This window comes from Abramis brama (genome assembly GCF_963993115.1).
Source record: "Abramis brama genome assembly, chromosome: 16".
In the NCBI taxonomy this organism is placed as follows: domain Eukaryota; kingdom Metazoa; phylum Chordata; class Actinopteri; order Cypriniformes; family Leuciscidae; genus Abramis; species Abramis brama.
Window position 1 is genome coordinate 17925718 of NC_139978.1, and position 13387 is coordinate 17939104.

General features: G+C 35.3%; 2 protein-coding genes across 3 annotated transcripts in view; both read right to left on the reverse strand.

Annotated features, from left to right (window-relative positions):
• The window catches only part of LOC311065814 (DLA class I histocompatibility antigen, A9/A9 alpha chain-like), a 119857-nt gene that overhangs the window by 72233 nt on the left and 34237 nt on the right, over positions 1–13387 (reverse strand). The gene's annotated exons all lie outside the window — the stretch shown is intronic.
• LOC311065899 (uncharacterized protein) lies at positions 8829–13167 on the reverse strand. 2 transcript variants are annotated; one of them, XM_084086744.1, is made up of 3 exons: positions 13088–13167; positions 12395–12508; positions 8829–10790 (listed from the first exon to the last, which is right to left on the reverse strand). In XM_084086744.1, exons 2-3 carry the CDS (start codon positions 12474–12476, stop codon positions 9646–9648), a joined length of 1227 nt encoding a protein of 408 aa, XP_083942870.1. In that variant the 5' UTR covers positions 12477–12508; positions 13088–13167; the 3' UTR covers positions 8829–9645. The 2 variants fall into 2 exon arrangements, with proteins under 2 accessions (XP_083942870.1, XP_083942871.1); XM_084086745.1 differs by lacking the exon at positions 13088–13167 and adding an exon at positions 11526–11680 and having other exon boundaries at positions 12395–12481.

Consider the following 13387-nt stretch of genomic DNA (forward strand, 5'->3'; position numbering starts at 1 on the left):
TGAGCGGTTTAGCAGTTTAATATGAATACAATGACGTAACGAATAATAATAAGGCCTTAAAGAGCATCTTGCAGGTTAGAAGACCCAACAAGTCAATGTATAGAAAAATAATGTAGGAACTAGATTTTCTTTAAAAAAAATTATAAATGTGCTACAGTGGCTTCTGGAGTCGTTTTTGTGAGAAAATTTTACTTCCGCATCTGAAAATGGGCGTGACGTAGCACGAGGGAGAGCGGTCGATTCAAACAACAGGGAAAAGTGGCAGAACGCTGCTCTCTAAGGCAGAGGGTCTGTCTCGTTTGGCCTATGCAGCTCAGTCTCTGTTTGTGGACAAGCCCACTTCTAAATTAATTAATGAGGTCTTAATAAAATTCTTATGGAAAAATAAGTCCCATTATATGAGAAAATCAGTCATATTAAATTCTTATAATAATGGTGGTCTGAATTTTATTGATTTTGACTCCCTCAATAATACATTTAAAATTAATTGGCTGAATCAGTACCTAACCAAACCATCTTCTATTTGGAATGTTTTTCCTCAACTGGTTTTTTCACGACTTGGTGGCATTAATTTTCTCTTAATGTGTAATTATGATATATCCAAACTCCCTATCAAACTCTCCAACTTTCATCGTCAGGTTCTCTTAGCATGGGCTTTAATTTATAAACATAATTTTTCACCACAGAGATGTTTTATTTGGAACAATAAGAACATTTTATTCAAGAATAAATCTCTTTTTTATGATAATTGGTTCTGTAATGGTTTATTTCTGGTGGAGCAGTTGTTTAATAAGCAAGGTCTTTTGTTCAGATACTCTGAATTTCTTTCCGAATACCAATTACCAATAACCCCAAAAGAATTTGCCACAGTAATGGGAGCTATTCCTTCTGGTTTATGTATGCTTTTTAAAAACTGTAATTACGTTTCCCCAGTATCTACTGCATCCTTTCCCAAACCTTGTGATACCCCTGTTGGTCAAATCTGTTTCTCTGAGTCGAAAGCTAAAAACTATAAAATAAGATCTCTATTTCTTAAGAATTTGATTTCTGCTCCACCTGTTATTTCCTTTTGGAATAATTTGTTTGTTAACCTTAATTGGAAAAAAATCTGGTCTTTACAACAGAAATTCTTTCTTACAAATAAAGTGAAGGAAATTTCCTTTAAGCTCATACACAGGTTCTATCCTGTTAAGAAATTTTTACAAAGATTTAAATCTGACATTGAGCTAACATGCTCTTTTTGTTTGAATTCTGATGAAACAGTGGTTCACTTATTTTGGTCATGTCACTATACTCAGAAGTTCTGGAATGATATTGGTATATTTGTTAAATGTAAAATTTTGCCAGGCTTCTCAATACATATGAGGAACATTGTATTTGGTTATTTTGACTCAGACCCCACAAACGAAAATATCTGTTTTGTTATTAATTTAATTTTTTTCCTGAGCAAATTTTACATTCACAAATGCAAATTTATAAACTGTAAGCCTGTCTTCTCTGTCTTCTTAAAAGAGATGGAAAATTATTTAAATATGATTTCAGTATCTACTAATAAGAAAGCTATAAGGACTGTTAGGATTTGCACTACCTTTGATCTCTTCATGTGAACATTTTATGTGATGTAATGGCCCTCTTCTTCTTTTTTTTCTTCTTTTTTTTGTGGTTGTCTCATTTATTATTGTTGTGATTGATATTATGTGATGTATACTTTCTCTTTGTATGTTCCAGTTATCAGCAATAAAAAAATAAATAAAATAAAAACAACAGGGAAAAGTGGATCGCAATCATCGCAATGACATTTCGGACGCTGAGGAAATTGTTGACGGACCACAGCCATACATTTATGAGCCTGCTAGGCTGCCAAGAGAGCAGGGACAGGCCAGGGTTAATGTTAGACAGAACATATTGGAACTTACAATAACAGAAACTAAGCTTTGATCAGGCGTTTGTCATGCTCATTAATATCCGCCCAGACTAACGTTACGTGATATAACTTAGCGGTTTCTCATCGAGAGACAGAGAGATATTTATTCCTGATACATTTTTTGTTCCATAGGTGCTTGTGTGGGAAATGCGAGGCAATGTTTACAGCTGAGGAAAGTCAGTGTTGCAGGGAGGTGGATGCATACTGGGCCTTAGTGGAAAATGCCAAACTTCCATGGTTGCAGTTAGTGTTACTACAGTAAAGCCATGGTGAATGTTGCTGATCTGTGGACACTGGATAGTTCGTTCATTCATTGCATGTTCATGTTTATTCCTGGTTTCCACGTCAGCGCTGTTTGATCCGTTAATAACGGAGAAATGTGAATATTTCTCACTAGATCTCGCAGCAATGTTATTACTAATGTGGCGAATTCAAATGCTTTATTTACTGGATCTCGCAGTTACAGTGTTGCTTGATCAGGCTCGCACTGCACTGGTCCAAACTGATAAACGGTCCACACAAACACAATAACGAGTAGCTCAGTTTCGTTCTGCTTACATCGTTTGCCAGTTGATGTTGTGCTCGCGCCTACATCCAGCGGGAGAACCCGAAGATGCGTGCACTGAAGGAACCGCATCAGCTCTGAGTCTCACCCGGTTCTTACTTCGGTATCCCATGTTGAACTCCATCATATCGCCGGGACGATAGCCTAATCCTCCGATCTGAAGTGAACGCTACACACGACCGCGTTTTCCGAAGCCGACGCGGAAGAGAAATCCCGTCTCTTCACCTGCACAAACCCAGGCACGAAAGATAGCACCGTCCTTTTTCTTGTTAGGAAACCGGTGTACTCGATGTCCTGACAGGCTGGAGTTTTTGCAAGCTCCACAAACACATAAATTTACCATGACGATAATAAATTGAAATACAAAAACTAGTGAAAACACACTGACTCACGACCGCTCTTACTGAATACCATACTCTGCACTGAGCTGCGGCAGAGCACAGCACACGTCTCCCTCGTGTGACGTAAAATGACGCGATGTTGAAAAAAAGCGGTTTGTACGAGCAGTCAACTTTATCTACTAAATTGGTGTTCTTGTGTCGTTTTAAAACATTTTAAATCCTGCATTATCTTTTCATATGGTATTTTCATACACGGTTATATATTCATTTAGATTTTTTTTTTTACCTGCAAGATGCTCTTTAATCGGTGAGGAGGGACAGCTCAGTCACCTTTAAAAATGCTGAAAATGGGTATTTCTTCGCCCATCACATTTATTTGTTCTGGTACCATCTATACGTGCGGCTAATCTGAGATTTCTTCGTCAGAGAAGGCTTACGCTCGATTTAGAACTGAAATTAGGATTGCTTCACTAATATCAGGAACCATTTATACGCGCGGCTAAGCTGAGATTTCTTCGTCAGAGAAGGCTTACGCTCGATTTAAAACTGAAATTAGTATTTCTTCGCTAAAATCAGAAGTCTCTTATCGTACGATTTAAACATGCATTATAGCATTGAGAAACTTTCTGCCGTTTGTAGGAAGGCATATTCAAGCTATAGTTTTGCTGATTTTATCAGAAACTTGTACGTGCATGTAGATAATGTTAATAAAACTTATGGGACAACATGATTGATTATTGTTGTATATATCATGTACACGAGCCCCTTTTGTTTGATTTAATAATAGCCTAATTCCAAATTGATGACTTAATCAGTATCTATGAGCAGCATCTATGAAATATGGGCTGTGTTTTAAGCATTTGAATTGTCACCTGTTAAGGAAACGCGAATGTAAACTGTGTATTGAGTCGCGTTTCAAACTCATTGATCAATATGCTTGCGAAGGAGTCAGTGAAATGTGCGCTGTTTTCTCTCCGTGTTCTGCGCTGGTGTACGAGTCTCATCGACAATAAACGCAAGCTCTTATCAGCCCTAAGGGGGATGGATGTGGTTTGTTTATAAACAATAAAAACGATGACTACAATGACAGAAGGGTATAAAATATAAAAAAACTTCCCATTTATTATACTATAGTTATACTAGAAAAGTATAAAAACACACACGGAAAATAAGTCAAAACTCAGTTGTGAAAATACACTACTGTAGACTTGCTAAAGAATCAGAATCAGAAATACTTTAATAATCTTTAATATACTACTGGTCAAAAGTTTTAGATCGGTAAGAATGTTTATGTTTTTAAAAGAAGTATCTTCTGCTAACCAAGGCTGCATTTATTTGATAAAAAAACAATTTAAAAAAAACAGTAATACTGTGAAATATTATGACAATTTAAAATGACTGTTTTCTATTTTAATATATTTTAAAATGTAATTTCTTCCTCAGATCAAAGCTGAATTTTCAGCATCATTACTCCAGTCTTCAGTGTCACATGATCCTTCAGAAATCACAATATGATGATTTGATGTAAAAAAAACAAACAAAAAAACAACAACATTCATTATTATTTTTAACTAGTGCAAAATGCCCGTGCAAAATCAGTTTTTGTGTGTGTTTTTAGTAATTGTTGGTTTGGTGCCCGTGAAAGAGACTGTGAACGCATTGAATTCAGGGAGCAGGCTAGGTAAATGATGGCTGTGAATAAACTATAATATTCAGAAGTAAACAGTGTAGCTGACTGAGTGTTTATGAATAGCCTACCACAACCTTCTAAGTGCTAGTGCAAAATGCCCGTGCAAAATCAGTTTTTGAGTGTGTTTTTATAATTGTTGGTTTGGTGTGTTTGAGTGCTCATTGTTACAATTATACATCAAAAGTTCAGTGACATTTTTATTTGTGCATGGTAGAAAGCACACAGTGAACTCCAAGAAAACGCTATGCTTGAGGAAACAATTTGTGAATAGGCTACTACAAATGATGCCTGTGAAAGAGACTGTGAACACATTGAATAGGATATGTTTAGCTGGTGAATAGCATAGGCTACTATTACACAGTAGCGATAACTTTAAGCGCACCAGAATGAAATATAATATTCAGAAGTAAACAGCATAGCTGACTTACAGATTCAGTTAACATCCACAAATGAATAAGCGCGTCGATTCAGGGAGCAGTGCAAAGTGCCCGTGCAAAATCTGTTTTTGTGAGCTGATCGCCGTCAAAAAAGTTCAGGAGATATTTCTTAGTGATGGCTGATTTCAACAGTTTCAATATGATAGCATTTTGAAAAAAAAGTGTCATGAATTTATTGAATTTTTTATAATAGATCTTTGAAAATCCAAATCTGGATTTGAAATTTTTATGTCATTATAACCTAAAGATGCTATGTGAAAGTTTGAAACAGAAAATAGTGGTTTTCATCTTGCCACTTTCTTGGTAAAGAAAACACATTTTTACTCAAATTAATCAAAATGGATTTATCACGTTCTGGAACCAAACTATAATATTCAGAAGTAAACAGTGTAGCTGACTGAGTGTTTATGTCAGAATGTTTATTTTTGAACCACAACCTTCTTGGGGCTTCTTTGACCGATACAACCCTCTAATGTCAGAATGTTTATTTTTAAACCACAACCTTTTAAAAATTATATATTTAACGATATCTTTAGCATTTCTCATCCAAACAACATCAAAGTGCACTGCAGTGCACTTACTCGTGCCCGTAGCGAGACACCTGTCGAGTTTGAAATCCATCGGACTAATGGTTCGAGAGATATGCGGTTAACAGACACACAGACAGACATACAGACAGACACACACAGACAGACATTCCTGTAATTTATAGATAGATGTTGAAAGCAGTTGTGTACAATTTTTTTCAAAATTCTTTGATGAATAGAAAGTTCAAAAGAACAGCATTTATTTCAAATAGAATATTTTCTAACATTATAAATGTCTTTACTGTAACTTTTGATCAGTTTAACTCATCCTTGATGAATAAAAGTATTGATTTATTTTATTTCTTTCCCCCAAAAATAAAATTTAAATTCTTACTGACCCCAAACTTTTAAAGGGTAGTGTTTAATGTTACAAAAGCTTTCCATTTCAGATAAATGCTGTTCTTTTGAACTTTCTATTCATCATAGCATCATGAAATAAAAATGTACAAAACTGTTTTCAACATTGATAATAATCGTTTATTGAGCATCAAATCATTATATTAGAGTGATTTCTGAAGGATCATGTGACACTGAAGACTGGAGTCAGGGCCTGAATTTCATTTTGGAAAATGTGGGGGAAATCCCCCCTTAGGTGATTCTTATTGGGGGGGGTAATTTGAGGGGGGAGTTTAGCCTTTTTTTTTTAAATTACATTTATCTCGCCTAAATGTATGCTCACTCATTGCATTTTTACAATGGGGTAATTTTGTTCTTAAGTATTTACACAACACAAGGAAGCTTGATTTCACTCTTTGAATTAAATTGAAAAAAGTAGCACAAATAAATATAGAATAAAGATACCAATAAAGAGAAATAAAGAGAAAAGTTTTTGCTTAGGTCTAACACTAGTATTCAGAAATACTACAGAAACTGAATAAAGTAATCAAATGTAAAATAACACTGGGTAGTATTTTAGTCCTGACTAAATTAAATACATAGGCTATTAATCCTGATTCCTTAAAATGAAAGCTATGTTTTGTTTGACAACCAAATTAATGACAGACACATATGTCTGCTAGTGCACGGATCCTGTTTTCATTATACGGTCACGTGCGATTTATGCTTATTTAAGACATAACCGACTGTATTTAGAGGATAGGCTACTCACCAAGACCGAAAATTGACATAATTGAAAATTGGCATAATTTTCGCATGTTTTTGACTGTTAAAGCGATATAATCCACGAAAAATAACTTCTGTTACCCGCGAGCTGTTTGTGAGGCGGCTTTACTCTATGCATGTGTGCAGAGAAAAAAAAAACATCTCTCAGACAGCGCGCCAGTACCGAATTGATCCTGAAAATTCAGCTTTGCATCACAGAAATAAATGATATTTTAAAGTATAATAAATTGAAAACCAATTATTTTAAACTGTAATAATATATCACAATATTATTATTTTTTCTGTATTTTTGATTAAATAAATGCAGGCTTGATGAGCAGAAGAAACTTCTTTCAAAAACATTAAACAATAGTAATGTTTCCAAACTTTTGGCCTGTACTGTATAAATGCAACCAACAACAACAACCAACTGACCAACCGAATTTAGCTAAGTTAGCTGCTGAACAATATCCCAATTAGCATTAGTCTAAAAAACGAAATATATTACCGAAAACACTCGTCATGTCAATAAAACATAAACAGAACATCTTCTCAAACACATATCAAGCTTATTTAAAAACCTCGAAAGCATAAACACTCTGGAAAGCCTCGTTAATATTGTCAGCACGAGCTGATCGAGAAATCTAACACACCAAGAGAGGCGGGACTTAAGGCAGAACAGCCAATCATCAGCCGGTCACACTCAAAGCCGGTGTCATGTTTGAGAGGGAGGGGGAGAGGAGGCAGCCGCAGCGAGCGCAGACCAGTGTTGCCAGATCAGATGTACGATAATTATCGTATTTGTACGATAATTTTGACCTCTGTACGATGTACGATCAATAATGGAAAAAATCTTATAATGTACGATAATTTCAGAACTGTGTGACACTTCAAATGATGGTCGTTGTAATCATAGGGCTTCTCATTGATCTAGCTTTGGATTCTACGTCTACCGGCCGGAAGAACGTGTAGTAGAGAGAGGGAGCGAGAGACCTTGCGTGTGCGTGTGTGCTAGTGTGCCTCACGAAGCGCATGTAAGGACCCAACCAATCAACTGTAGTGAGGCGTTTGTGCAAATTGCTGCCGAAAAAGTGCGGGTGTTGAACCCTCTCACCGGGAAAAGTGTGGGTGTTAAAACACCCACATCCCCCACGGGTCGCGCACGTTAAGTTTAACATAAGGCAGCAACATAACAAAATGTGAAAAAAATTAAGGGGTTTTCAATAGTTTTGCAAGGCACTGTATATCACTTAAAAAGCATGGATTTAACCACGTATTTCAGTGGCTATGGTGGTTGATTATTCCACTTAATTTATTTTTAAGCTTATCAATTTTAATTATGGCACTTATATGACTGGATTCTTCATCTCATTTCATTTAAACGACTTTTCAAAATGATCATTTATTTGTTTAAATATCAACATTTTAATGAGAACAAAATTACTGAGTTCACATTTGAAAACAAACCTGTTTGTTCCTCAATATCTTCATGTTTCACTCTGAATGGTTCTGAAATTCTCATGTCTCCAGTCTCATCTTTAATAAATGACATCTTGAAAACAGTATGTCACGTGAGTCTCAGTTGTTTCACCAGGAGCTTCTTGTTCCTGTATGTTTTGACATTTTGCTATGTTTAATATGAGGAAAGCAATTAAAAGAAATAAAGAAAAATCCAAAACCTAATTTGTTACATATAAATGCACTTTAGTCACATACAGATATCATAAGAGACATTTAAGAGACAAACTATCAGTTCATGTAACGCTTTATAGTTCAGTTTTCCGACACAAAAATATAATTCATTAATCATTTCTGAAGTCACGATTTAGAAATTGAATGAGAGAAAACGGCAACTGGCTATACATGAAAACTGAACTGTAAAGCGTCACACGGCACTTCACATAATACCATTCATTTCACATTACTTATAAAAACTATATAGACTGAACGATTTGTATCGATTTAAACACCTCAAATACTTAAGCGTTCAAAAACTCAAACCTCTGTTGAGCCAGGGGAGGGCGATGCTGCCTTTTGATGTCATAACACCAGACCAAAATAAAAGTCCCGTCCACAGAAAGTCCATAGAAATGTAGGCCAGATACATAGACTACATACAAATAATAAAATGTGTATAAAATATATTATAAAAGTACTAATGAAAGAGGGAGCAGCACATCTAATTCAGTGACAATGAAAATTTATTGGAATATCAATAATGTAGTACTTTAAAAGGTTAACAAAAAAGTCTTTAAGGCATTTGCATCTGAAAACAAACAAATTTAAAAATTATGCATTTGTAAGAAAGTGAGTACATTTAATACACACAATATATATATATATATATATATATATATATATATATTCTTTTTTGTTTCTGATAATTTATTAACTGGTATGCTTTGAAAGGGACAAAGTGGCAAACGTCGTCTACAATAACGTACACAGTGTGCCTAAATTAGAATCTTTTTTTTTTAAATAAGTGGTTCAATTTATTTACCCGAGCTTGACCAAAATCATTATTCAAATGTTTTACATCACCCTGGTACTTAAAAAATAATTTATACAAATAATAATAATAAAAAATGTTAAAGAAAATTCAGTGATTAGTGAATACATTGTATTTTTTTTTCTGTCCCTTTATTGAAAGTATTTTCACCGAAAACTCTGACGGTCTCAGATTTCATCCAAAATATTTTCATTTGTGTTTCAAATATGAACGAAAATATTATGGATTTGGAACGACATGAGAGTGAGTAATTGATGAGATAATTTTCATTTCCAAAAAATGTTATTCTGTTATCATTTACTCACCCTCATGTTGTTCCGAACCTGTATGAGATTCTTTCTTCCTTCTGTTAAACAAAAGAATATATTTTGAAATAAAAAAGCTTCTCTCTTCTGTGAATATTTATGTGCCTTTTAAGTTGTTGTTGTTTTTTGTCTGTAAAACTCTTTGCACAGTTGACATTTTAAATCGTTCTCTCTTTTTATAAATTCTCATGTGACAATTAAGGTGTCCGTTATGCATGAACCACTTTCCTCATGGTGAAAAAAGGTGAAAGGCTTCTCCCCTGTGTGAGATCTCATGTGATTCTTAAGGTGTCCTTTAAGATTGTATCTCCTTCCACACTGAGGACAGGGGAAAGGCTTCTCGTTGGAGTGAGTACTTCTATGCATTTTAAGGAGATTCTTGTCTGTAAAACTCTCCCCACATCGCCCGCATTTAAAATGTTTGCCTCTTGTGTGAACTCTCATGTGAACATTAAGCTGTCCTTTATGTATGAAACTCTTTCCACACTGATTGCAGCTGAAAGGCTTCTCTCCAGTGTGAATTTTCATGTGGTAAGCAAGGGATTCTTCATGCTTTAAACCCTTTCCACATTGATGGCACTTGAAAGGTCTCTCCTCAGTGTGACTTCTCATGTGTCTTATGAGGTCCTTATTTATAACAAACCCCTTTCCACATTGATGGCACTTGAAAGGCTTCTCTTCACTGTGACTTCTCATGTGTGCCTTAATGTTTTTACTTATTTTGAACCTCTTTCCACATTGGTGACACTTGAAGGGTTTCTCTTCAGAGTGAATTATCACATGCCTGTTAAGGTGTTCTATGTCTTTGAAACTCTTTCCACACTGATGGCATATAAAATGGTTCTCTCTTGAGTGAATTTTCATGTGTAAATTAAGGTTGTCTTTTCGTATGAAACATTTTCCACACTGATCACATGTGTAAGGCCTTTCTCCAGTGTGAATCCTCATGTGAACCATTAAGGTCTTGCTTCGCGTGTAACTCTTTCCACACTGATCACATTCGAAAGGTCTTTCTCCAGTGTGAACCATCATGTGATCCTTTAAGGTATTGCTTCGTGTGTAACTCTTTCCACACTGATCACATGTGTAAGGCTTCTCCCCAGTATGACTTCTCATATGGATTTTAAGGTTTCCTGCTGTAGAGAAAAAGTTTCCACACTGTTTGCAGGCAAAAGATCTTTTAGATCCCGTCTCCTCACCTCTTTTTTGTGAGGAAGACTTTTCAGTCTGTGAGCAAAGTATATCTTCAGTTATGAAATCATGTTTCTCATACTGTACTTTGTCCTCCATTTCATACAGTTCTGGACTCTCCTCTTTAAGCAGCATCAGGTCTGAAAAGTAAAAAAAAAAAAAATTAACCCCAGTTTAATGGCACAAAGCAAAAGACATCAAACAACTACAGTCATGTGAAAAAGAAAGGACACCCTATTGAATTCTGTTAATTATGTATCGGGACAATAATAAAAAATGATCTGATCCTTGGCAGATCTTAAAATTAGGTAAATACCTACAGATACCTAAGATGAACAAAAATACTGTCTCATTTATTTAACATAAACTAGGCCAAAATGGAAAAGCCATGGTTGAAAACCTAAGTACACCCTTACTGCTTTGAATATTAATAAGATTATTCAAAAGTGGAAAACATTCAAGAGTTACCAATCTTCCCAGGAGTGGACGTCCCAATAAATTCACCCAAAGGGCAGACCGTGCAATGCTCAGAGAAATGGGAAAACACCCAAGATAACTACATCTCAGACTCTACAGGCCTCATATAACATTTTAAATGTTAAACTTCATGGCAGTACAATTAGAAAAAGATGAGACAAGTTTGGAAGGGCAGCACGACTGAGGTTTGCAAAGTTGCATCTGAACAAACCACAAGACATTTGGAACAATGTCCTTTGGACCAATGAGACAAAAGTGGAGATGTTTGGCCATAATGCACAACGCCACGTTTTGCAAAAACCAAACACAGCATTTCAGCACAAACACCTCCAACTGTCAAGCACGCTAGTGGAGGGTTGATGATTTGGGCTTGTTTTGCAGCCACAGGACTTGGGTACCTTGCAGTCATTGAGTCGACCATGAATTCCTCTGTATACCAAAGTATTCTAGAGTCAAATGTGAGGCATCTGTCCGACAGCTAAAGCTTGGCCGATATTGGGTCATGCAACAGGACAATGATCCAAAGCACACCAGCAAATCTACAACAGAATGGCTGAAAAAGAAAAGAATCAAGGTGTAGCAATGGCCCAGTCAAAGTCCAGACCTCAACCCGACTGAAATGTTGCCGTGGGACCTTAAGAGAGCGGTACATAAATAAATGCCCACAAACCCCATTGAACTGAAGCAACATTATAAAGAGGAGTGGGCCAAAATCGCGAGAGACTGATAATGTCATACAGAAAATTATTTCTTCAACTTATTGCTGCTAAAAGTGGCTCTAGTCTTCAAGCAGTTGAATCATAGGGTGTTACTAAGTTTGTCACCCATGGTTTTTCCATTTTGGCTTTATTTTTGTTAAAGTCAATTTTATCACTTAAACTCATTTTTGTTTACCAAAATGATTAATTTAAATGTTTTTTTTCCTTCATAGTTTGTTAGCTCACCTCAAAATGATAATTACCCCATGATTTATGCCAAGTTCACATTGAACAATTTAAAGCCTGATTTTCGCTCGTCGACAGGTTAAGAGATCGCCGAAAAATGCCCAAAATCATAGGCAAATCACAAAAAAATGACAAAGGGTTTTATTCTGCCTTTTTTTTTAATAATTAGCTATAATTGTGGGACTGATATGACTGGATTATTTATAGCATGCCTAACATTTTTCAAATTTATCTTTCATTTGTTTAGATGTCAACAATTTAACTTAAAGAACAATTAAACAATTTAAAGAAACAAATAACAGAGTTCACATTTGAGAACCAACCTGTTTGTTTCTCAACATCTTCATGTTTCACCGGTGGTTTCGAAATTCTCATGTCTTCAGCCTCCTCTTTAATTAAAGCCATCTTGATATGTCACGTTATCTCAGGAGTTTTTCCTGTATTTTGGACATTTTGTCATGTTAAGTATGAGAAAAACAATGTAGCCTATATCAAAACCCAATGTTACTCAAGTATAAATACACTTTACTTACAGACAAATAACACTCATTTATGAACCATTTATGAGCCATTTACGGGACAAACTAACAGGGTGGAAACATTTTCAGATCATACCAATACTAATGTAAAATATATTTTATGTTCCACAGAAAAAAAGAAAGCCATACATATTTGGAGCGACATGGGGGTGAGTATGACAATATTTGCATTTTGGGGTCTAAACTTAATAATTGCAATTATTAACAAGAAGAAATCTGGCACTTCGTGTCAAGAATGTTGCTGTCCACTGTTTAACTACTCCTAAAAATCCATGCAGTAAATTTAGCCCGTGGCGTGTCTATCATTTCCCCAATCCACACACACTCTCGTGCTAATGGTACAGCCCATAGTTATTCAAATAATAATTTCACCAAGTACACGGGCCATCACGAAACATAAGTAATTGATTAATTTCATGTTACTTAAAATAAATCGATTTTAACACCTTAAATACATAATCGTTCAGAAACACAAACCTTTGTTGAGACCATAGACTGTAAAAAAGGTTGAGACAGGAGAGCGGCGCAGCCTTTATGACGTCATTTACACCAAAACCAAAATAAAAGTTCATATGTTGCTTCTTAAACGGAAGGCTGCATTTTTATAAATTTATTAATTAAATTCTTTAAGCAAAAAAATATAAAGTGCTTATAAATACGAGATATAAAAATGAAACAGACATTTAAATAGCCATTTACAGAGAATGATAATAGTTCAGTGTTTAAAAACATAAAACATTTATGATATTGGTAATTCTTATTCCACTCTGTTTTATT